The sequence below is a fragment of the Tenrec ecaudatus genome, chromosome 3 (genome assembly GCF_050624435.1).
Source record: "Tenrec ecaudatus isolate mTenEca1 chromosome 3, mTenEca1.hap1, whole genome shotgun sequence".
Taxonomy (NCBI): Eukaryota; Metazoa; Chordata; class Mammalia; order Afrosoricida; family Tenrecidae; genus Tenrec; species Tenrec ecaudatus.
The window spans coordinates 169,273,597-169,295,838 of record NC_134532.1 but is presented as its reverse complement, the minus strand read 5'-3'; the positions used below and the strand labels follow the sequence as shown (position 1 = coordinate 169,295,838).

The window sequence follows — 22,242 nt, the reverse complement described above, 5'->3', positions numbered from 1 at the left end:
CACCGCCCTTCTGTCTTTACCCAGCATGATGTCCTTCTCCAGGACCTGGCCTCTCCTGACACCATGTCCAAAGTACGTGAGAAGTCTCGCCATCCTTGCCTCTAAGGAGCTCTCTGGCCCTACTACTTCCAAGACAGATCGGTTTACCCTTTCAGCAGTCGTTGCCTCTTTCATAGTTGTCTCTAGCACCACAATTCAAAAGCCTGGATTCTTCAGCCTTCCTCATTCAGTGTCCAACTTTCACATGGCTTTGAGGCAATGGAAAACACCATGGCTTGGGACATGGACACCTTAGTCCTCAAAGTAGTATCTCTGTTTTCCAGTCTTGTACAGCAGATTTACCCAGTGCACCACTAAAGCACTAAGGTTAGAAATAATGCCTGCCCCCCTCCCCCCCAATTGGGGCCTTCAAGCTCAGAAGGGGCTCTTGCATCTTTTGGGTGTAGATAGGCTCCAGCCCTGAGGTCGGTGAGCCCCAGGTGTGCCTGCTTAAGTGGCCATGACCTTGCCCTTCTGCCTTCTGCCCAGTTTGCTTTTCTTCTTATTCCCCTTGGCCAACTCTTTCTTCTGAACCATTTATGGAACCTCCGGTATCTTCATTTTACCCACTCCTCATTCAGGCACTGAGTCCCAAGAACCCTGCCCAGACAGAGGTGGGGCATCATCTGGCCGGAGTCGGCCGATCTGGTTTCCTCTCTGTCCACACCCCACTTCCATTAACCACACTAGGGACCACGCCGCACCTCTAGAGATGCTGGGTTAATTCCAGTACCATGGGCCTGAATGGGATTTTTGTTTATTTCTTTTTAATTCTTCGAATCAGTGATTAGAGTACCATGACTCTTTATCCAGTACCAGAATTAAATGCAGCCTACAAAATATGGGGTCTTCCACTCCTGTAAAATACATCCAAAGTATGTAAGATGTTGTCTTGCCGTCCTTGCGCCTAAGGAGACTCTGGCCCTGCTGCGTCTAAGACAGATTTGCTTGTCCTCTCAGCAGTCCATGGTGCTTTGAATCTTCTTCTCCAGCACCACAATTCAAATGCCTCCATTCTTTGGATTGACATACTGGCTGGGCCAAGGGGTTCTAACAAGATAATGCTGGTGAGCTCACTAGAGCTCGGGATCGGGCTGTGTTTTGTTCTGTTGTCCTCAGGGGTCACTATCTTAACCGACTAGCCTGTGCTGCACAACAAACAGCCCCAGCCCCTGCATAGTGCCCCAGCTCAGTTCTGGTAAGACCCTGCCCTGTGGTTTTGCCTGTGCTGTTTCTTTGTGTGATAATTATCTGTGTGAGACTGTCTCCCCCTCCTCCCCTCCCTGTGGAGCCTTTGCCGGGGAGGCCCTCCCAGTCTTCTTTGTATTCCTGATCCGCAGAGCTCCCCCTGCCAAAGGGTGGGGGCTCAGTTACCATGTAATCTTTGAAGGCCCACTTTTCTGTTGTCCTTGTTTTGTGACTTATCGGTTTTTGTTTGCTACTGATTACTAGTTCTCCCAGTTTTAATTTTCAGCCTTTGTGTGTAAGGAGGGGGCCCACGAAGTCAAGATCTGTTGGCTCACATTTAACTAGGTTTAAGGAGCTGCTTTTTAAACGGAAGCTCAGTGGATTTTTGTTATTTTGTGACTGTAAACTTTCATTGGCTGGGCATTTTGAAATCCTGTATTACTGTTGCTCAGAACCTTAAACTGTCAGAACTATTGGGACATCCTTAGTATAATCACTAAATATCCTGTGATTAATGTACTTTGTTTTACCTACTTTGGACATGTCAGGAGAGACTGGTGCCTGGAGAAGGACATTATGCTTGGTAAAGTGGAGGGGCAGCAAAAAAGAGACAGGCCCTCAACAAGATGGACTGACACAGTGGCTGCAACAATGGACTCAATCAAGCATGGGAACAACAGTGGGGATGGCACAGGACTGGACAGTTTTTCCTTGTGTTGCGCACAGATCACTGTGGGTCAGAACCAACTGGATGGCACCACCACCACCAACAACCACGTACAGCCAAGACCTCAGAGGCAGCACGTTTTGAAAGCTACACGGAAATTTGTATTGCACCAAGAGTCTGTCCCCCCCAGACCCTGGGACCTTGGAGTACTGTATTCTAAGACTTAAGATAGTAAGGAGGTCAGGTCAGCATGAGGTACAGAAGCCCAGGTGGTGTCGTGGGTTATGTATCTGGCTGCTAACTGCAAGGTCAGCAGTTCTAAACCACAGCCTTTCTGTGAGAGAAAGATGAGGCTTTCTACTTCCTTAACAAGCTGCAGTCTTAGAAACAGGGCCGCTCCCACCCTGTTCTATAGGGTCACTATGAGGTGGAATCGACTCAGAGGCAGCTTATTTGTCTGGTACTGAGAAAAGGATCCCCGTGGCATAATGGTTAAGTACAGAACTGCTTCACAGAAAGGTTTGGTATTTGAACCCAGAGAAGACCTGGCGATCGGTTCCCAGAAGGATTCCAAAGTCCAAACCAAACCCCTTGCCGTGGCTCCGGGCTGACACATTGCACCCGGATGAGATAGGACAGCTTCATAGGATTCCGTGCTGTGATCTCTATTGACACTGATGGCCACGTCCTTTCTCCCGAGGGGAAGCTGGTAGCTTCGAACAGCTAACTTTTTCTTCAGCAACCTCTGGGCCACCAGGCTTCCCTCTGCCTCCTGTCCGGCAAAGGAGGATCCTCATAGGAAATCGGTGGGGCAGTCCTGTTTGGTTCTATCAGGTCACTACAAGTGAGAATGGGCTCAGTGGTACACGCTCACATTCCACCCGGAAAATCGCCTCTTGATCACCCACACAAACCGAAGGAAGCCACGCCACGGAGCAGGCTCCAGGATTGTCCAGCGTTCTACCAGGTGCCATTGCTCACGATGGAGATGTTTCATCTCGCCACACAGTTGTTGCCTGGCTAGTTGTTGCTGTGAGACTGGGCGATGAGCTGGTGCCCGGAACTTACAGTGTTCCGTGGGAGACAGACTCCAGGCCCTAAAATAACGGCAGCAATCCTTTCAGAGAAAACCAGCTTCGGAATGTGTGTGGCTTCCGTTTCGGAGAGTCCGACATGTGCACGGAGCTTCGGTGCCGCTGCCTCTGTCTCCCTTTACCATGCAGCAAGGGGCATCTCACTTCCAGAGAGTCCTTTCCAGAAAGACCTGCCCCTGTGGGTTTCGGAAGCGAACTCTTTGCAGGAGCAGAAAGCCTCATTGTCTCCGAAAGAGTGGCTTTGGTTTTGAACTGCTGACCTTTCAGATAGCTGCCAGATGTGGAACTCACGACGTGACCAGGGCTCCTTCATAGAGACAGACACACTTAGACATACGGTCAATGCCTTCTTGGCTCAGCTCTCACAGCCCCTTCCCCTGGGCCCTTTTATGGTCCTAGGCAGACGAATGGCCATCACCTCTGTGTCCTATTATTTTAGGGCCTGGAGTCTGTCTCCCACGGAACACTGTAAGTTCCCCGCACCAGCTCATCGCTCAGTCTCACAGCAACAACTAGCCAGGCAACAACTGTGTGGAGCGATGAACCATCTCCATCGTGAGCAATGGCACCTGGTAGAACGCTGGACAATCCTGGAGCCTGCTCCGTGGCGTGGCTTCCTTCGGTTTGTGTGGGTGATCAAGAGGTGATATACAGCCTTGGTGACATTGGGCAAGAGCATTTTTTCACCATTTGTGCAGTTTTCCAGTGAGCTCATTTACCCTACCCCCATTTGTCTTATTCTATTTCCAGTATCATCTCCTTGTTTCTAAAGCCCCCAGGGTGTTGTGGGCAATTACTAGGATCTTTCCATCTTGATTTTCATCCAGTGTATTCCTATGGGGATGGAAAAGTATGTCAGAACCCTATGATATACAAATCTTTAGCTTCTTTATTACCAATTGTGGTTAAACAGGACGGGAACCCAAGAGCAGTGGAACTAAGCATGTGGGGACTCAACCTTCATCGTGGCTTTTCCTGCTTGACTTCCCTGGGCTGGGAACCAGGCCTCTCTCTCCCAGGGCTTTCTCTCCTGCTCTTATTTCACCTGGTTCCTTCTGCCAAGCGGGTGGAGGATGGGCTGGAGGGTGGTGCTTCAAAAACTTTGGTGGACAAGTGGAAGGAGAGGCTAAAAGAACGTAATTTTATGTGGGTACAAAGGAGAAAAGCTTGTGACTTGACTTTTTGGTATAAATCCAGTTCGAAATCTTCACAGGTTTCCGTAGTTGGGAAAGGTGTGAAGATCTCTGGATTGGCATGGTTCTGTCCCAGGGGATTGTGATTGTGCAGATTGTGCCCATGTGCCCCGTCCAGATGCTTGAGAACCTCTTCAGTGGAAGACCTAGGTCAGTAGCCTGTTATTTGACACATCATAGACAAATACCACGAAGACTGGGTCCCTGGCTGGTGCAAAGGGGGTTATGCATTTAACCACTAACAAAAAGGTTGGCCTTTCCAACCTACCCACCTGGAAGCACCTCAGAGAGCAATCCTGGCAATCTGCTTCCGCAAGGTGCCAGCCTTGGAGAACCCTCTGGAGCAGATGCCGCCATAAGTCCGAATTGTCTTTGCAGCAACTAACAGTTGGAGCATTGTACTTTTTAAAAAAGAACAAGGAAGGAAGGAAGGAAGATTTGCCTATATTTTGAGGGCCCACGTCTATTCTTTGAGTTCGGTGGAGACACAAAGAAGCCCCTCAGCGCTGGATTGAGTGGGCGCAAACACAGCACCCCCTACGCTGACGGCGGGAGACCTGACAGTACCTCATCCTGTGGCGGCCACCGGGCCTCTGAGGGTGGCCGCCTCCAGGGCCGCTGACAACAAGCAGTAGAATTCTCTGTGCAGCCCTTGTCATACACTACCCCCCAAATGCCTAACTCCGGCTTTGAGTGTCCTCTTTGTGAAACAATCTTGAATGCAGTCTTACCAAGCTTGGGGGTGCCACATTTAGGCAGCCAACAACATAAGACGAGAAGTGCCGTCCTGCTCTCAGCTTAGAAACCCTTCAGGTACCCGCGTGGGGTACTCCTTTGACCCGTGTTCCGGTGACGGAATTATTCTTCAAGACCTCATGGACTCCTAAAGCCAGTGGTTCTCCACCTTCCCAATGCCGAGACCCTTTCAAACAGTTCCTCGTGTTGTGGTGACCCTTCAACCATAAAATTATTTTCATTGCTACGTCATAACTAATTTTGCTACAGTTATGAATTAGGCAACCCCTGTGAAAGGGTCCTTCAACCCTCAAAGGGGTCACGACCCACAGGGTGAGAACCACGGTTCTAAGCCCTTAAAAAAAATATATATATATATATATATACACACACATATATATTTATACCAATAATGTAAATATATACTTAAAATTATGTGCCTTTGATCTTAAGTATATAATAAAATATAAATTTATATATGTTAATGTAAATTTTTGTACTGTATACTTAAGATCAAAGGCATACCACTTTATAATATAACAACACAGCCTTTTATGTGTTAAATATAAATTTATACATATACATAAATATTAAGTATATAGTTATATGTATCTAAAACAGTATAACTTGGAGAGCAAGGATTGTCTTCTGGGTTTAGCACCTCGCTAGGAGCCTGAGAGAAATGCACGCTCAGTCAGTGGTTCTCAGCCAGAGTTGTCCTTCATTGACCAGTTGGTCCCCAGAGGGGTGGTTTTTGCCATCAATCTTCCCCTCTCAGCTCCTTAATTAACATACATGTTCAGGGAACAGAAAATAACTTGCCATATTCGCTTTAGCCAAGCATAATTCTGCCTGCTGCCGGTCAGTAGGTCTGACTCAAAACATCCCTGTCACACACAGTGGTGGCCACACTGTTTTTGTGGCTGTAGCGTTTATAGGAGAATGGCGGGGCTGTTGGTTCTGAGTCTTAGAAGTTCTACCCTGTCCTGTGGGGTGGCTGTGAGTGCCTTCGACTTGATGGCAGTGACTGTGCTGCTCTGCTTTGGAGTGCTCGTGGAAGCAGGCTGCCATCTCTTTCTTCCACAGGGTCCCAACAGCGGATGGCCTCTAGTTACCGTTACCACTGCGTCACCAGGGCTCCTTCAAATCTAATTTCAAAAAGCACAAAACAAAACCTGACTGGGCCGGGGAGCAGATTCAAAGACCCAGGGACTCTGTACTGCAGCTTAGAACTGCTCCTGGGCGGTCGTGAAGGCCCTGCCCCAGCCTCGGCTTCCTGCAAAGCAGCTGGTGGTTTTGAACTGCTGACCTTGAGACCTACTCAGCTCTCAGGGCTCCTTTTAATCCTAATTAAGCAAAACAAAGTAAAACTGCCTGGGAGGCCGTTCTGACTCATAGCAACCCTGTTCCCAGTAAGACCGAGTAGCCCTGGTCCTGTGAGTTTCTGACAATAACTCTTCACAGAAGTAGAAACATTTCATTTTTTTCCTGGTGTTTTCAAACTGCTTGACCTTCTGGTTAGCCACCCATCCTTTAACCCACTATGATAGGGAAGCTCATTTGCTGATCCAGAAGGTTCTGATGTCCATGAAACACCAACACACACAGGTTGAGAACTTGCTATGTATCCGACACATTTTAGATTGTGTAATTTCATAACTCAGCGAACATTTGGAATACCTTTTGGAGTGTATAAGATTTTTAACATGAATCTCTACTTATTTTTATTACGAGTATTATTGTGATAAAATTATAACAAACAGTAAGGACAGTTTGGGAAAAAGAATAAACCCAGTTTCTCCCTAATGTGACGTCTGTTTTCAAGTTTTAATGAGAGTTTGAGGGTTGAACTGATAAATGATTTATTTTGAAAACCCTAAGTGCTTCTAGTGGTAGTTATTTTTTTCAGAAACTAGAGATTAAGCAAGGTTCATTCACTGCCATCCAGTTGATGCCAACTCATAGCAACCCTCTAGGGTGGGTAGCACTGCCCTTGCAGGTTTCTGAGGCTGTAACTCTTTATGGGAGTAGACAGCCTCATCTTTTTCCCATGGAGCAGCTGGTGATTTCAAACTGCTGACCTTGTGACTTAGCACAGATGCATCGTCACACCTAAGCCATCAGGAATCCCCAGCTAAAAGGTCAATGATCTCAAATTCGGAGGCACGCTTTGAGGAAGTAGCCACAGGAGTCCCCGGGTAGAGCAAACGGTTAGGCGGTAAGCACAAAAGGTTGATGGTTCAAACCCACCTAGCTCCCACTGCCATTGCCTCAATGCTTCCTCACTGTGGGTTTCTGAGACTGTGACTGTTTAGGGGGAGGAGAAAGACCAGTATTTCTCCCGAGGAGCTACTGGTGGTTTTGAAGTGCCGACCCTGCGGGTCACAGCCCGGTGCATAACTACCCCACCAAGGCTCCTAAACCCACCTTGAGAGACCACAGCCTGGAAAGCTCTCTGCAGCCATCCTGCTCTGCACACCCGGCTGCCCTGAATCAGGATGGGCCCGCAGCAGTGGACAGCAATCCCAGAGCATCTGCAGTGAATGCAGTCCACCACCCACTCTTTGTGGAGCAATCGGACACTCTTGGCGGTGCTTGGCGGATCTCCAATGTAGGATGAGTTGACTCACCGTATGGTCCGTTCACTGCCGACCACTTTCTTGAGGCTTGGGTGGTAGGACGCTGCCTTTCCTTCTATCTTTTCAGATGTTCAGGGATTGTAGGAAATGTTGCTATGCTTATTCTACGTGGAAAAAAGTACAATTGGGATTGTGTAGTCTTTGGGTTCTAAGACTACAGAGAAGGAGTCCTGGTTGCCTAAGGGACTCTAAACATCGAGCTGCTAACCCCGCCAGGTCAGTGGTTCAAGCCCACCGACAGCTACTCGGGAGAGAGATGAGACTATCTACGCCTGTAAAGATTTAAGTTTCGGAAACCCACAGGGGCAGTTACACCCCTTCCTTCAGGGTCATTAAGAGTTGAAATTGACCCTCCGGCAGTGAACGAGAAGACCCCCAGTGGGTAGGCGGTCGTAGACCAGCGCCGAACAACAACATAAGCCGAGTGAATATGTCAGAGGGACTTACTGAGCACAGGTCACTGTGACCTGGATTGGCTGGTGAACTGCTCTCATGGGAAGACTGGTTTGACGTCAGTGTGCCTGAGGACAGGGCGGTGAACTGATGTGGTTGTTGTATCTGGTGGAGCAAAGAGATGGGTTTAGTAAGGAAGGGAGAACGGGGTGGGATTCTGAGCTAGCTTGAAGGTTGGAAAGACAGGTTATGCTCAGAGGAAATAGCTGCAGATTAAACCTATGAAAGTACTTTGCCATTTTAACATTTTATTGGGAGCTCGTACAACTACCACAACCCATCCATCCATCCATTGTGTCAAACACATTTGTTGCCATCATTTTCAAAACATTTTCTTTCTACTTGAGCCCTTGGTATCAGCTCCTCAGTTTTTCACTCCCCTCCCCACTCCTTCCCTTATGAAGCCTTGATAATTTATAAATTATTATTTTTTTCCTGTCTCATACTGACTGATGTCTCCCCTCACTCACATTCATGTTGTCCACCCCCCTGGGAGGGGGTTTTATGTAGCTCATTGTGATTGGCTGCCCCCTTTCTTCCCCCACCTTCCCCTTCCCCTCCTGGCATTTCTATTCTCATTATCGGTCCTGAGGGGTTTATCTGTCATAGATTCCCAGTGTTTCCACTTCTTATCTGTACCCGTGTACATGCTCTGGTCTAGCCAGATTTGTAAGGTAGAACTGGGGTCCTGACAGTGGGAGGAGGAAGCACTACAGAACTAAAGGAGAGTTGTATGTTTCGTCGGTGCTATGCTGCACCCTGGCTGGCTCAATCCTTCCTCATGACCCTTCTGTAAGGGATGTCCAACTGTCTACAGATAGGTTTTGGGTCTCCACTCTGCATTTCCCCTAATTCACAATGATAGGATTTTTGTTCTGGGTCTTTGATGACTGGTACCTGATCCCATTGACACCACATGATCACAGACTGGGCTGTTTCTTCCATGTGGGCTTTGTTAAGACCCCAGATGCTATATCTTTTAATAGCCGGCACCATCAGTTTTCTTTACCACATTTGCTTATGCACCCATTTGTCTTCAGCGATCATGTCAGGAAGGTGAGCATCATAGAATGCCAGCTTATTATGGAAGTACTATTCGAATGGTACCCACTGGCAGTGTTAATTGCTGCCACAATGGCTGTGGTTTTTGAGGCTGGGGAAGAAAGGGCTATTAGAAGGTAGTGTTTGCGGCTGATAGACCTGATAGGGTGATGAGATGGGGTACATTGGTTGGGTGGGCAGAGAAGCAGCAGCAAGGAGGTTATGTAGGAGGGGTATTACCTTTCTCACGTGGGGGAGCAAGGTGACTGGATTGTGAGGAAGAACATAGGGCCCACCGCTGGAGGGGAAAGGCTTAAAAGGATGTGAGTTAGGGGCCCGGAAAGAAGGATTGCTGGAAACGTTGCTGGGGAGGGATACGTCAGACAAGGAACTTCACGTCCGTCGGTAGCTCAGAACTGATTCAGACGGACGGTAGAGTTTTTGTGTGTGTCATCACATCATGTGCTTTCTTCGCGCTAAGAGGAGCCTTGGTGACGTTGTGGGTGATGCATTGGGCTACTAACCTGGTGGTGGTAGTGGGTGATGCATTGGGCTACTAACCTGGTGACGTTGTGGGTGATGCATTGGGCTACTAACCTGGTGGTGGTAGTGGGTGATGTAAACATTTCCAGCATTGGAAACCCACGGGGGAGATCCACCCTTGTTTAGCATTAGTATGAGTCAGCATGGACTTGATGGCAATAGCAGCGATGACTTGATGGCTGTGGTTGGGTAGAGATGCCTCCTAAGAAAGACCTTCTGAAAGAAGCAGCCACTGCAAACCGTGTGCAGCATGATTCTCCTGTTTATAACCACTCAGACCTGGCTTGAGGTCTGATGGATAAGGAATCTGCAGGGTTTAAAAGGCTGTGACCTCTCTCTAAACAAACAAAATGTTTATAAACAATGTATTTTATAAACAACAACAATTTGTTTATTTATGTCAATATAAACAATACATATCAATAATAACAATACTTCATGTATAAATCATGACCATAATAAAATTATAAAATAAACAGTTTTATTAGTGTTAGTTTTTGTTTTATTTGTGGAATGTAACACAGGTAAGAAAACATACTGTGTGTAGTTGTGTAGCACGTTACCTCCAAGTGCTCCAGTAACACCCTGCCCGTAGGCTGCTCCTCCTCCTCCTCCTCCTCCACCACCTCCACCACCTCCACCTCTTCCACCTCCACCTCCTCCTCTTCCTCCTCCTCCTCCTCCACCACCTCCTCCTCTTTCTCCTCCTCCTCCTCCTCCACCACCACCACCTCCTCCTCCTCCTCCTCTTCCACACTCACCCCCGCCCTTGAGCTCATCATAGTTTTCAAGCCTTGTCCTTTGGTGTGAGAACCATCCCCCCATCCCCCTTGTCATCATGGTGTCATGAATTACTTATCTTCATGAGATTGGCTAATTTTCCTGAGCATAATGTCCCCCAATTTTATCCGTGCCATGAGGTGTTTGACAGACTAGTACAAGTGTATTTCATTGCCAGGGGAACGCGGCGTGATTTTCCTATCTGAAAAAGGAGGCTGTAGGCCAACTAAGTGTGGAGACCTAGGGACTCGACCATCTTCAGTCCGCCCCATCCATGGATGGACTCCCTTCCTTTTGCCTTCAAATGTGAACCAAACCAAATCCCTGTCTGTCAAGTTGATTCCAATGTGTGTTAGGGTTTTTCTTTTCTTTTTCATGTCTGTCTATATACGATAGGTAGGATAAACAATTCTGAGGAGAAAACAGTGGGACCTACGGTTCCTGGGGGGCATGGGAGAGGGGAGATGGGGGAAAGGAAAGGGGAGACAACAAACAGAGGGATACAGGAACACCAAGTGACCTAAAATGGATGGTGATGAGGGCGCACATAGGGTGCCTGGTGTGGCTTGATCAACTGGAAGGTAGCTGAGAGGAAGTACCGAGAGCTGAATGAAGGTCAAACATGATAGTGGATTGGGAGAAAAGTAAAAGGAAATCGAGGAAAGAACTAGGAGGCAAGAAATATTTATAGGAGTATAAATATAGGCATGTACTTATGTAAACATTTATAACAATAGGGATATAAGTCTGTTGTACATATTTATATGTTAAGTATTAAAGTAGCAGGTGGACATTGAGCCTCTACTTAGGTACTCCCACAATGCAAGAACTCTTTATTCTAATAGCCTGGCATTCTGTAATGCTCACCTACCTGACAGTATTGCTGAAGACAAAATGGGTGCATAAGCAAGTATGGTGACGAAAACTGATGGTGCCCAGCTATTAAAAGATAAAGTGGCTGGGGTCTTAAGGGCTTGAAGATAAATAAGTGACCATCTAGCTAATAAGCAATAAAATTCACATGGAGGAAGCACACCAGCCTGTGATCATGAGGTGTCAATGGGATCAGGTACCAGTCCATCAAAGACCCAGAACAAAAAAATCATATTGTGAATGTGGGGGAGTGCAGAGTGGAGACCCAAAGCCTATCTGTAGACAGATGGACATCCCCTTACAGAAGGGTCATGAGGAAGGATTGAGCCAGCCAGGGTGCAGCATAGCACTGATGAAACATACAACTCTCCTTTAGTTCTGTAGTGCTTCCTCCTCCCACTGTCAGGACCCCAGTTCTACCTTACAAATCCGGCTAGACAAGAGCATGTACACAGGTACAGATCAGAGCTCTCGATACATGGAATCCAGGACAGAACCCTTCGGGGACAGAATTGGGAGAAACGATACCATGAGGGTAGGGGGAAGTGGGGGGAACTGATTACAAATGTATAACACCCCTAGCCTCCCCACCGCAGGGTGACAAACAACAAATATGGGTGAAGGGAGTCAATGGATGGTTTAAGACATGAAAATTAATTTATAATTCATCAAGAATTCATGGAGCTGGAGGGCAGAGGAGGGAGGGGAAAATGAGCTGATACCAAGGGCTCAAGTAGAAAGAAAATATTGTGAGAAGGATGATGGCAACATATGTACAAATATGCTTGATACAATGGATGTATGGATTGTTACAAGAGTTGTAATAGCCCACAATTAAATGATTTATTATAATAAAATTAAAAAGAAGAGTTGAATTGGCCTCTGGCGTGTGTTTAAGGCTCAAGATTGGGTTTGAACTGCCCATCTTTGTTAATAGCCTGGCACTTAATTATTTTTGGCGCCTAGCGAATTTGTCTTTTCTTCCTTTGAACATTCAGTCCCATTTGGTCACAGTTTTACTTTTCTGCCATTTCCTGCCATTATTCTCTAAGGACAGAATCAACTCTACCAACCATTGGCTTAAGAGCCGAGGGAAATTCCCACTCCATTGAAATTGTCTTCCTGCGTGGCCATTGGACTCTCTCTCATCCAGTGCAGGACCTCTGTGTATTCCCTTGATTTTGTTGCTGAAGCATCTGCCCAGCACCCAGTCAGCCTTCTCTGAAACATTCTCATTCCTGTCTTCCTTGCCACTTCACTTCAGCCCCGCCTTCTTTCCTTCTGGGGGTGCTTTGGTCATCTCTCAATAGGGTGTCCCCCCCACTCTTGGCTTGGAAGGACCCTCTGAGATGGATTCCTTGTTCACCTCCTCCTTTTCTTCACTTCCTTTTATGCCCAACACCAGGGCTCCTCAGAAACAGCCTCAAACTCAAAGTCAATGCCTTTGACTTGATGCTGACTCATAGCAACCCTGTAGCACAGTCGAATTGCCCTAGTGGGTTTCTGAGACTAACTACAGAAGTAGAAAGCCTCATCTTTCTTTCATGGAGCGTATGGTGGATTACAACTGCTGACCATGAGATTTGCAGCCCAACTAGTCACCTCTACACCAGGGCACCAAGAGCAGCCTTACTGTGCCTTCACCATACCTGAGATAGTTAAGGTTTATTCTGCCAACCTGGCCGATAAACACATGTGGGATGAGTTGAAGGGCAGAGTTAAATGGCTCTGTGAGCCTTACCTTTCTTGTTCTCTGGTATCTTGTTTTCTCTGATTGACAGATCAGGGTGCTGCTGACTTAGCTAGTTCCCTGCTTCAGCTGGCAAGGCTCACTTCCTGTGAGGCAGCCCTGGGTGCTGGAGAAGCCGCATGGAGACCCTGGCCAGCGCTAAGATGTTTACATGTTCACTCATTCGGCTTTCCTCCTGCAGTCGGCGTCATTGTGTGTGTTTTCTGAGATTAGGAGGATTTTGTAGATTAGTGTCAGACATATGGGCTCATGTTGGATTTACGGGGTTGGATAGCACTGGGTTGGGATGCTTTCTTAATGTACACTTGCCCTTTTTATAAAACTCTCTCTCTCTCTCTCTCTCTCTCTCTCTCTCTCTCTCTCTATATATATATATATATATATATATATATATATATATATATATATATATATGAATTTGTGTGGATTTGTTTATCTTGTTTACCCAGAGTAACACAATACCCTTAGCACCATCTAGTCACCCCTCCCTCTATCCCTCCTTCCTCTTGTATCCCTGGCAACTGCTGATCTTTCCGTCTCTCAGCTTTCTGGGACCATCTTATTTCAATCACCCCTTCCTTGTATTTCGACACGAGGCTAAGTGCTGGAGCCGGTTCCACTTGCGCTGGCACTCAGGGCGGTGGCTCCTGAAACTGCTAGAATGGTTATCAGGCCGCACTTAGCGCGAAGCCCGTTGCCTTTGTATCCTGGTGGTTGGGTCCACAGATGGTTGGGTCAGTACATGTGTGGAGCGATGAACGAAGTGGCCACTGTTCATTTTCTGAGGCTCAGCTTTCGTGCTCGGCACCTCCCGTTGGCCGCTTTAAACGTGCTTCCTCATCGAGACCCGGGGGTCTGGCCATGGTGATGTGGCTGAGGGGCAGCCTGTGCTGCTGCTGCTTTGAAAGACCTCGTGGTCAGAGCTTCACGGTGGCCTCGTTTGTAAACCTTGTTGTTTGGAGATTCCCAGATCTTCTCCTAAATGGACACTGCCCCGTGAGGAGAGCAGACAGAAGTAGCAGATTCCCAGAGCTAAAAAGCTAAGGCCAAACAAAACAAACCCAAGCCGTGTCACGAGCATGCTTTGACGAGTGACAAGACCATGGGTTTGTTTTGTTCTGCCTGTTCCTTCCCATAAGGTGAGGTTTTCTTTCTGCTGTTTCTAAGCTGGGCTCCAGCATGCAGGTACCATGGCAGTGGCCCATATTCAGGGCGGAAACTTGACCCTGTTGCCCCGTTTAACCCCTTCAAAGGCCGCCACATCCACCAAGTGTTGACCTGTGCACCGAATGGGACCCGTGGGTTTGACTTACATAGAAGCAGTCCTTTACTGGGTGACGTTAAGAACGCTCTCCCCAGCCAGAAATAGTAGGACAGCTTGGTCCTATTTTTACTGCCGAGGTACCCAGACGATGGAAGTCAATATTGGAAGAAAAGCTTGGTTTCCGCCAAGGAAGAGAAGCGCTCACTCAATGCCATTCTCCCATTTCTTGGCAGGCTCTTCTCAACCATCTGCGAGTCCGGAGCTTCCGTCCCTGCCATCCATCCACCCTGCACAATCGCAGCTCACCATCAACGCAGGCGACGAGCTCCGGCTGCTGTGCACAGACCCAGCCCCGGTCCAGTGGACTTTGAAGTCCAGTGACTTCGGTCGAGTGAGTGAGAGCAAGCACAATGAGTGGGTCGTGGAGAAGGCAGCCGCCGGCAACACAGGCACCTACACGTGCACCAACGCAGGCGGCTCCAGCAGCTCCATTTATGTGTTTGTTAGAGGTAAATGCTCAGCCTCCTTTGATGGCTTCGGAGAACTCAATATCCTGTTCTTAATGCTGAGTGGCATAGAGAGGGCTGAGTCACAGGGGAGAAAAGTAATCACCAGTTGGGGACTGATGGACCTGAAACAAATTGTTCTTTGTTCCTCTTCGCCTGCTTTTGATGTACACTGGTCTGGGGTCTGACCCCTCAGCCGGAAGGTCTTGTCAGAGGGCGACCCTCTCCCTCATGCTGTTGCAGACTAGGGTTAGGCTCTGTGTCCTGGTGCTCAGAGCGAACCCTAAGAATAAGTGAAGATCCCTGGGAAAGCTGCCTTTAATGCCTCGAGGTACTCCCACTTAGTGAGAACAGTTCAGGGAACCTGGTGACTCTCTTGAGGCCTGAACGGAGCGGCACTGGGGAAGAGTTGCCTCACTCTGAGACTCCATCCCCGAAAAAGGTTGGCCAGCTGAGCAGCACATGTCCCTTGTAGGCTCTTACTAGGTTTCAGTTCATTTGTTTCGCAGATTGTGACCTGAGAGAGACAGAAGAAAAAGAAATAGGGTCTTAAAAATTTGGTGGAAAAATGGAATGAAAAGATACGAAAAGATAGTGGGATGTTCCCATGAACTTTTGGAAGCGCTTTTTATTTTGTTTTAATTGCTTTGTTTATTTTTAATAATTTCACCGACATACAATTCTCACACAGTATACATTTCAGTTGTTCAGTCACATGCCCAACAGTTGTGCAGTCACCAGTACAGTCAATTGCAGGACATTCATTCTCGCTTCTTTCTGCTCGTTGTTGCCAGCTCCCCATTTCCTGCCCGCCTCCCCAGATCGCTCCCTTTGACTCGGTTAACGCGGCAGTTGTCTCCAGCACTGCCATAGAGTCCGTTCCAACGCAGACCGGCCCCGAAGGCCAGGGGAGAGCTGCCCTCGGCAGCTTCGGAGACTGTAACTGGTGACTGGAGTAGAAAGCTCCATCTTTATCCTGAAGGGCAGCTGGTGGTTTCAAACTGCTGACCTTGAGGATCACAGCCCAATTCATAAACACCATGCCACCAGGGCTTCTGATGGTCTCTAAAAGTTCACCTAATAGGGGTTTCACATAAAATGATTTTCACCGAAAATCATGCAGATTCATGGCAGAATACAAACGACAAACAAACAGTTTAGCAACCGCGACACAATGAGACAAGCCCTCAACAGCACATGTTAAAAACCAGAGTGACTGTACATCGGGCCCACGGGAGGTCAATGGCAGGGTGTGACCTGTTGAAGCCCGCTCATGGTTTACGGTCCCTGCACTGCAGCAGGGGCCTTGATGGCCTCGTGGGCTTTAAACCGCAGGCCCGGGAGGGGAAGATGAGGTCTCCCGCTCCTGTAAAGATGTGCAGCCTCAGAAACTTGCACGAAGCTGTTTCTTTCTGCCCCGTGGGGCAGCTGCGGGTCAGCATCGACTCGATGGCAGTGAGTGTGTTGTGGTTTTTGGAGTTTTTCCTGTAATGAGTTTGTATTTGTGTATTTAATATCATTGACAAGCGTAGATACCTGGGGGTATCTTTATACTGACGACAACACCGAAGCACTCTCCGGAGCAGAAGAGCTATGCGATCAGTCCCTAAGTCTTGCTGACTGATTCCAGTTCATGCTCGTGCCTGGGTATCCCGATCAAGACTTGGGTGGGTACATGTCTCTGCGCTCGGTGGCTGGCTGCAGACACATTCTTTCAGTGTCACATGGGTCGTGGTCCCCTACAGGTGCCGCCCAAAATAGGACCAGTCCAAACACCGCTGTGGAGGGATCAGCTGGACTAATGGAGGCGGCTCAAAAGGTTACACTCCAAACTAGACTCACTGCCATCAAGTCAATTCTGTCTCATAGCGACCCAGAGGATTGAGCACAGCGGCCTCTGTGGGTTTTTGAGGCTGCGACGTTTTACGAGGCTAGAAAGCCTCATCTCTTGGGGAGCAAGTTGTGGTTTTGAACTGCTTACCTCACATTTAGCAGCCCAATGTGTAACCCAGTAACTGCCTTTTGAACGGGACTTCAGAGGCTTAGTGTCTTGATATATTTTTCTCAAAGAACACAGGATGTTCAAAGGGGCTTATTAGAAAGAAGCCTGAAGAAAATTGAAAAGTTTATTGATGAGACACAGGCCAGAAAAACCACACCAGAGGGATTTCCCCCGTCCTAAAAACAAGGTGCTGCTCGTTTTCCCAAGGTCAGTGAGGGACATCCCACAAGAATTTCACTTGGAAACTTTCCTCCGCGCACCCGGTATCCCTGCTACAACTCGTCTCTCCCATCTTTTGGTTCCCCCAACCAAGGATTATTGAACAACGTTGCCCAAACGCCACTTTTGACGCGCTCTCAGCTGAAGGGCGCAGCTTCGTCGCTTGGGGGGCGGTTGGGGCCGGAAACACTGCCTTCCCCAGCGCAGACCCGTGGAGGACATGCGGGGCGATGGTAGCTGCACATGTTGATATTTGTGTCTAATCAAGGTTTCTCTGAGCTCTTTGCTGAAATAGTCCCGGGTCTAGCCCCGGGTTGGTCCCTAGATCGGCAGGGCCTCATCACTGTTGTGGAAGAACGATGGGTAGACTAATCCGACATTGGAGATTTGCCAAGCACTCCCAAGAGTGTCAGTTTTATCACCACAACGTTTGGATAAGCTTGCCGGCCCCATTCTTGCTTTCTCTACGGTGGACAGCTGAAAAGAAATATCTGCTTTTAAGTGACAGTTGAACCTCTGGGTGTGGTTCATAATGACTGAGCCTGCCAGCTTCTCTTCATATTCAGGAAGGTGAAGGGACACTGGAATTTTCAATGGGTAATGGATTAAGTATCTGGTGGTGCTGTTGAGCAAGCAGTGGTCTGTAAATCTCAAACTCAGTGGTTCAAACCCACCAGCTGCTCAGCAAAGGAAGATGAAACTGTCTGCTCAGGCTTTCTGCTCCCATAAAGATTTACAGCCTCTGAATCCGTATCAGAGGATTGCTGTGAATTGGGAAAAATTCAGTGGCAGTGAGTTTTGTTAATGAAGTCATAGCTGCTAAGCATGAGGTCAGCAGTTCAAATCTACCAAGTGCTCCCCTAGAGAAAGATGAGACAGTCTGCTCTGGTAAAGATCTGCAGATTCAGAAACCTGCAGTGTCAGGCTCGACCAGCTGACAGTGGGCTTGGGTTTTAGGTTTTAATGAGGGATCAGGGACCCTGATGGCATAGTTCTTAAAGCACTTGTTTGCTCGCCCAAAGGTGGAGCGTTCGAACTTACCAGCCACTCTTGTGGAGAAAGACATTGACATCAGCGTCCATAAGGTGTCACAGTCTTAGAGAACCACGAGGCAGTTCTGCTCTGACCTATGTGGCTGAGATGAGATGAAATCAAGTCAAGGACAGCTGTGTTTGTTTTTTTAATACCAAGTATTTATTTTTCAAAACTGAAATATCATTAGACAGTTGAATAAATGAGGAAACCCGTGGAATGGGCAAGCTGGCCAGCACAGAACGTTCTTCCTGAGTAACTCAGAGCAACATTGACTTATGACTGATTTAAGGTGTTTAGATGCTTAAGCATTCTGGGAAACAGCAGGGGACGGAAGCAGGACTTTACCGCGGGAGCTCTACTCAGTGGGCTGAGAAAGAGTCGATGGATAAAGAACCAAGGTGGATCACAGTTCCTCCTCATCAGGAGGTAATTTATTCTCAGGATAAATTAGCCAGCCTGGGAGGTGTATAATTCATTTTAGAAACCTTTTTCAAAATCCAAGTTTCAACATCTATGTCAAGTCCATGTTTGTGGAGCATCCGATTTCCAGGCGGAAAGCCCATCACGGAAACCAGGTTTTAAGCGGACCTTTTTGGCTGAGGCCTGTACCAGTGGAACCTGTGAAAGCCGGCCCAGGGCAGAACAGCCTGGTTTTTCCAGGCCTCACAAGTTTTCCGCCTCTGACAGGGCGCAGCCTGACCACTTTTCTCTTGTTCGTTTGGCGGAGTATTGGAACTGGTTTTCCGTGTCAGGTTTGCGTTTTACGCAGGTCCTGGCTTTGTCTTGCTCGACTCTGTCTGTATTATTGTTACGCAGCGGAAGGTGGCAGCATGTGGAGTCTGCAGAGCCGTTTGGGCTCAGCTCCGGGGAGACCTCGGTCCGTGGGCAGCATTTCCAGGCCTGCCTGTTGTCCGGCCCGATTATCCATACTGCGTTTCCTTGCCACAGGATTCCTGACACGTGCAGGCTCCCTTGGGCATTTGAGATAATCCCATCTGGCAGTAGACATGCGACTGGGCGCCCACGTCTTTTGTACTTGGTGGACTCATTTCAGAAGCTGAGAGGGTCAGGAGAGTGGGCATTCTGGAAGAGGCCCTAACGGGATGGAAAGGAAAGAGACTCTTTCCCGTCTCCGAGAAAGATCACCGCATGGCTTATTATCAGTGAGACCTGCTGTAGAGAAATGATTGTTACAATAAAATATCCTCAGAGGTGTAAGAGCGCTAACTTTGTGTTTTGGGGTTGTTTTTTCTTGGATAGCCATTATTTTTCTGTTTGGGATAGTTTTAAAAGATTTTTCCTTTTTGTCACAGAAACAGGAATGTACCTCGAGAAAGACTCAACATAGGCCACCTTTTTCAACAAAAACTCACTGAGTCAGAAAGGAGGGGATATAGCATGTAGAGCTAATTGGTGCCAATCGAATAGGATTTGTTAAAATCAGACACGTCTGGAGTGTTCTTTTATAAACTATCACGTGAAGGAAAGAGGAACCTCTGGGTCTGAAAAGCCGTTTGTTCATAGAGGGTCTGACAAGCGATCACACACAGGGTTTCCTGAGACGTAAGCAAAGGCCACGGTATTTTTCTTGAAGCTTTCAGTTCAAGACTGTCCAGTCCGTAAAACAGCTGGGGATCTGAAACACATGTGAGTGCACACAGCTCGTGACACGTCTTCCTTGTCCCTTGTTTGCTTCACCTGAGTGGAGCTGAGCTCTAACTTGGCTGTCAGTCTGATCTGGGCTTGGGTCCTGCTCGGCCGTCCTCTGTCTGTATCGTGTTAGGGATGCTTGCTTTTAAAAGGAGGCTGAGTTTCTTCATCTATACTTGGGAAATAGCGTACCCATCCCATGCGACTCCACTGCCATTGAGTCAATTCTGACTCCAGCAACCCTACAGAGGGCAAAGAGCCAACTGCTCCAAGGTCCCTGCAACTGTAAGTCTTCCCGGCATCAGACGAGCCTCATCCTAACCCCTCAGAGCTCCCTTAAGTGGTTTTGAACTGCTGGAACTTGAGGTTATTAGTGCACTAGGTCATCCTCAGAACCACCAGCGTGCCTGTCTCCCACATTAGGGATGTGTTTAGGAGGAAATGAAATAAAATGTGTACTGGTTCCAATTTCACTCCCAACACATAGCTAGAGTTTAATAACAGATCAATGCTATTCAGATCCATTTTGGAGTTCAATAACAGATCAATACTATTTGAATCCGTGTTTTCCTGGCTTGCAAAGAAAAAGGCCATTGGCCATTCGGGCCAGTAGAGGTTTGTTGGCATGAGAGTCAGCATCTGACATGTGTTTTCAAGGTGAACAGCTATTCACACTAATCTCTGATCTGCTTCCAGATCCCAACAAGCTTTTCCTGGTGAACAAGCTGCTGTACGGGAAAGAAGGCACCGATGCCTTGGTCATCTGTCCTCTCACAGACCCAGAGGTGTCCAATTACTCCCTCAAGAACTGCGAGGGGAAGCCTCTCCCCAAGGACTTGGTGTTTGTCCCGGACCCCAGGTCTGGCATCACCATCAAGAGTGTGCAGCGTGCCCACCACCAACTCTGCGTGCGCTGCTCTGCCGAGCGGGAGGGCAAGACGGAACTGTCGGATAAGTTCATCCTGAAAGTGAGGGCAGGTGCGTGCGGAGGCCTATTCTCTCCTGTTGAGGAAGGGTCCCCCTCTTCAGGGAATCCCTGAATGGCCCAAACTCTTATCATCCTGGAAAAGTAATGCCGCTCGGGAAGTGCCTCCGAAGAAAGGACCGGCAGTCAACTCCCCCTCCAAAAACCCCAGCTATCCAAACCCCTGTGGAGCACAGTTGTACTCTGATACACACTTGGTTTCTCTCCACATCTGTCCCACTATCCCACATCGAGGTTTGCCCTTCCTCCAGAAATGGCCCCCTCAGCCTCACGGTCATTTCTGCTCCGAACCCCACCCCGCCTGCCCCAGGGCGGTCATCCACCTGCGGCTCACTGAGCTGGGTGCGCATGCGGGACCTCAGTGCTGGGCAGCAGTTCACTGACTGGAGGGTTCTCCAGTCTCTAAATTGCAGGGGATGTTCCTTCCATGAAAGACACCCACCCATTGGGGGGCTAAGTCCCCTGAAGAGATTAGCATGCTGATGATTGAGGTACTCCTTGGTTTGCTATTAACACCCGAGTGGACTTTCTCCCCAGCTATTGTATTGTCACGCATCTTCAAAGTGGCTGCAAATGGGCGAGGACAGTACCACGCTGACCTTGTTGTGAGAGATCATGCAACCCAACTTCGGTTGGCACTCAGCTATTAAAAGTACAGATTTTTTCTTAAAGGCTGTATGCTTCACTGAAATTAAGCAACACACGTGCGGTTTATTTAAAACCCAGCGTTTTCAGAAACGAGCAAGGCTTTATTTTTGCATGGTAGCTGATGGTTGCCTGCTAGGTTATAAGGAAGGGCAGCGTGAGTGGTCTATCACATAACCCATCGGGAATTGTCCGAGGTAAAGATGCAAGCTTGCTTCCCTAGGGCTTCGACCTCTTCTGAAAGGGCATTGTCCCGAAGCATTCTGATTCCCAAGTCCATATTCAGGCCTTTTCCATTGAGCAGCCGCCATGGCTTTACTCAACGGATGAGGTGTTTTCATGGCTGATGTCTTCAGACATGCAAGTGGTAACAGATAGGTGCTCCTGAGGCTGGCCTATTTTGCAGGCTGAGCTAAACTCACGGGCTGCAATAGAGCATGTTATGTGAGTGCCACATCTCTCTCTCGTGTAGCTATCAAAGCCGTGCCCATTGTCTCCACCTCCAAAGTCAGCCATCTTCTTCGGGAAGGAGAGGAATTTTCGGTGACATGTACGATTAAGGACGCCTCCACCTCGGTGGTCTCCATGTGGGCAAGAGAAAACAGCCTGGTGAGTCCCCCGTGTGCTACATTGGGGGTGGAGGTGGGGGCGTTTTCACTACCAGGTCCGTCTGTGCAGGGCGTCTTGGGGATGGCTCAGCTGGTGTGTCTGCCCGAGGCAGAACGATCTGGGATGTGGCGTATGATGTCTATTCCCCCCGTGGATGCTCCTTACATAACGTATTCATTATCACCAACCGATCCACGCGGTTTCGGAAATGAGCTTCGAGGAAGTTGAAGGGTGAACTTTGGACGCCTGTTACTGTTTCTTGCTGTGCCTCTGAATGTCTTCAGTATGGAAATTAAAAACCATACCCAACCCAAAGTGATTAGATGCATAAG

The 22,242-nt window shown here is 48.2% G+C and overlaps 1 protein-coding gene across 1 annotated transcript in view; it reads left to right on the top strand.

The window, feature by feature from the left end:
* KIT (KIT proto-oncogene, receptor tyrosine kinase) overlaps window positions 1-22,242 on the top strand; it is a 111,304-nt gene that overhangs the window by 34,811 nt on the left and 54,251 nt on the right. The window contains exons 2-4 of the mRNA XM_075544967.1: window positions 14,493-14,768; window positions 20,368-20,649; window positions 21,774-21,910. Of these exons, the coding sequence (XP_075401082.1) occupies window positions 14,493-14,768; window positions 20,368-20,649; window positions 21,774-21,910 (695 nt within the window). The remainder of the gene's footprint in view (window positions 1-14,492; window positions 14,769-20,367; window positions 20,650-21,773; window positions 21,911-22,242) is intronic.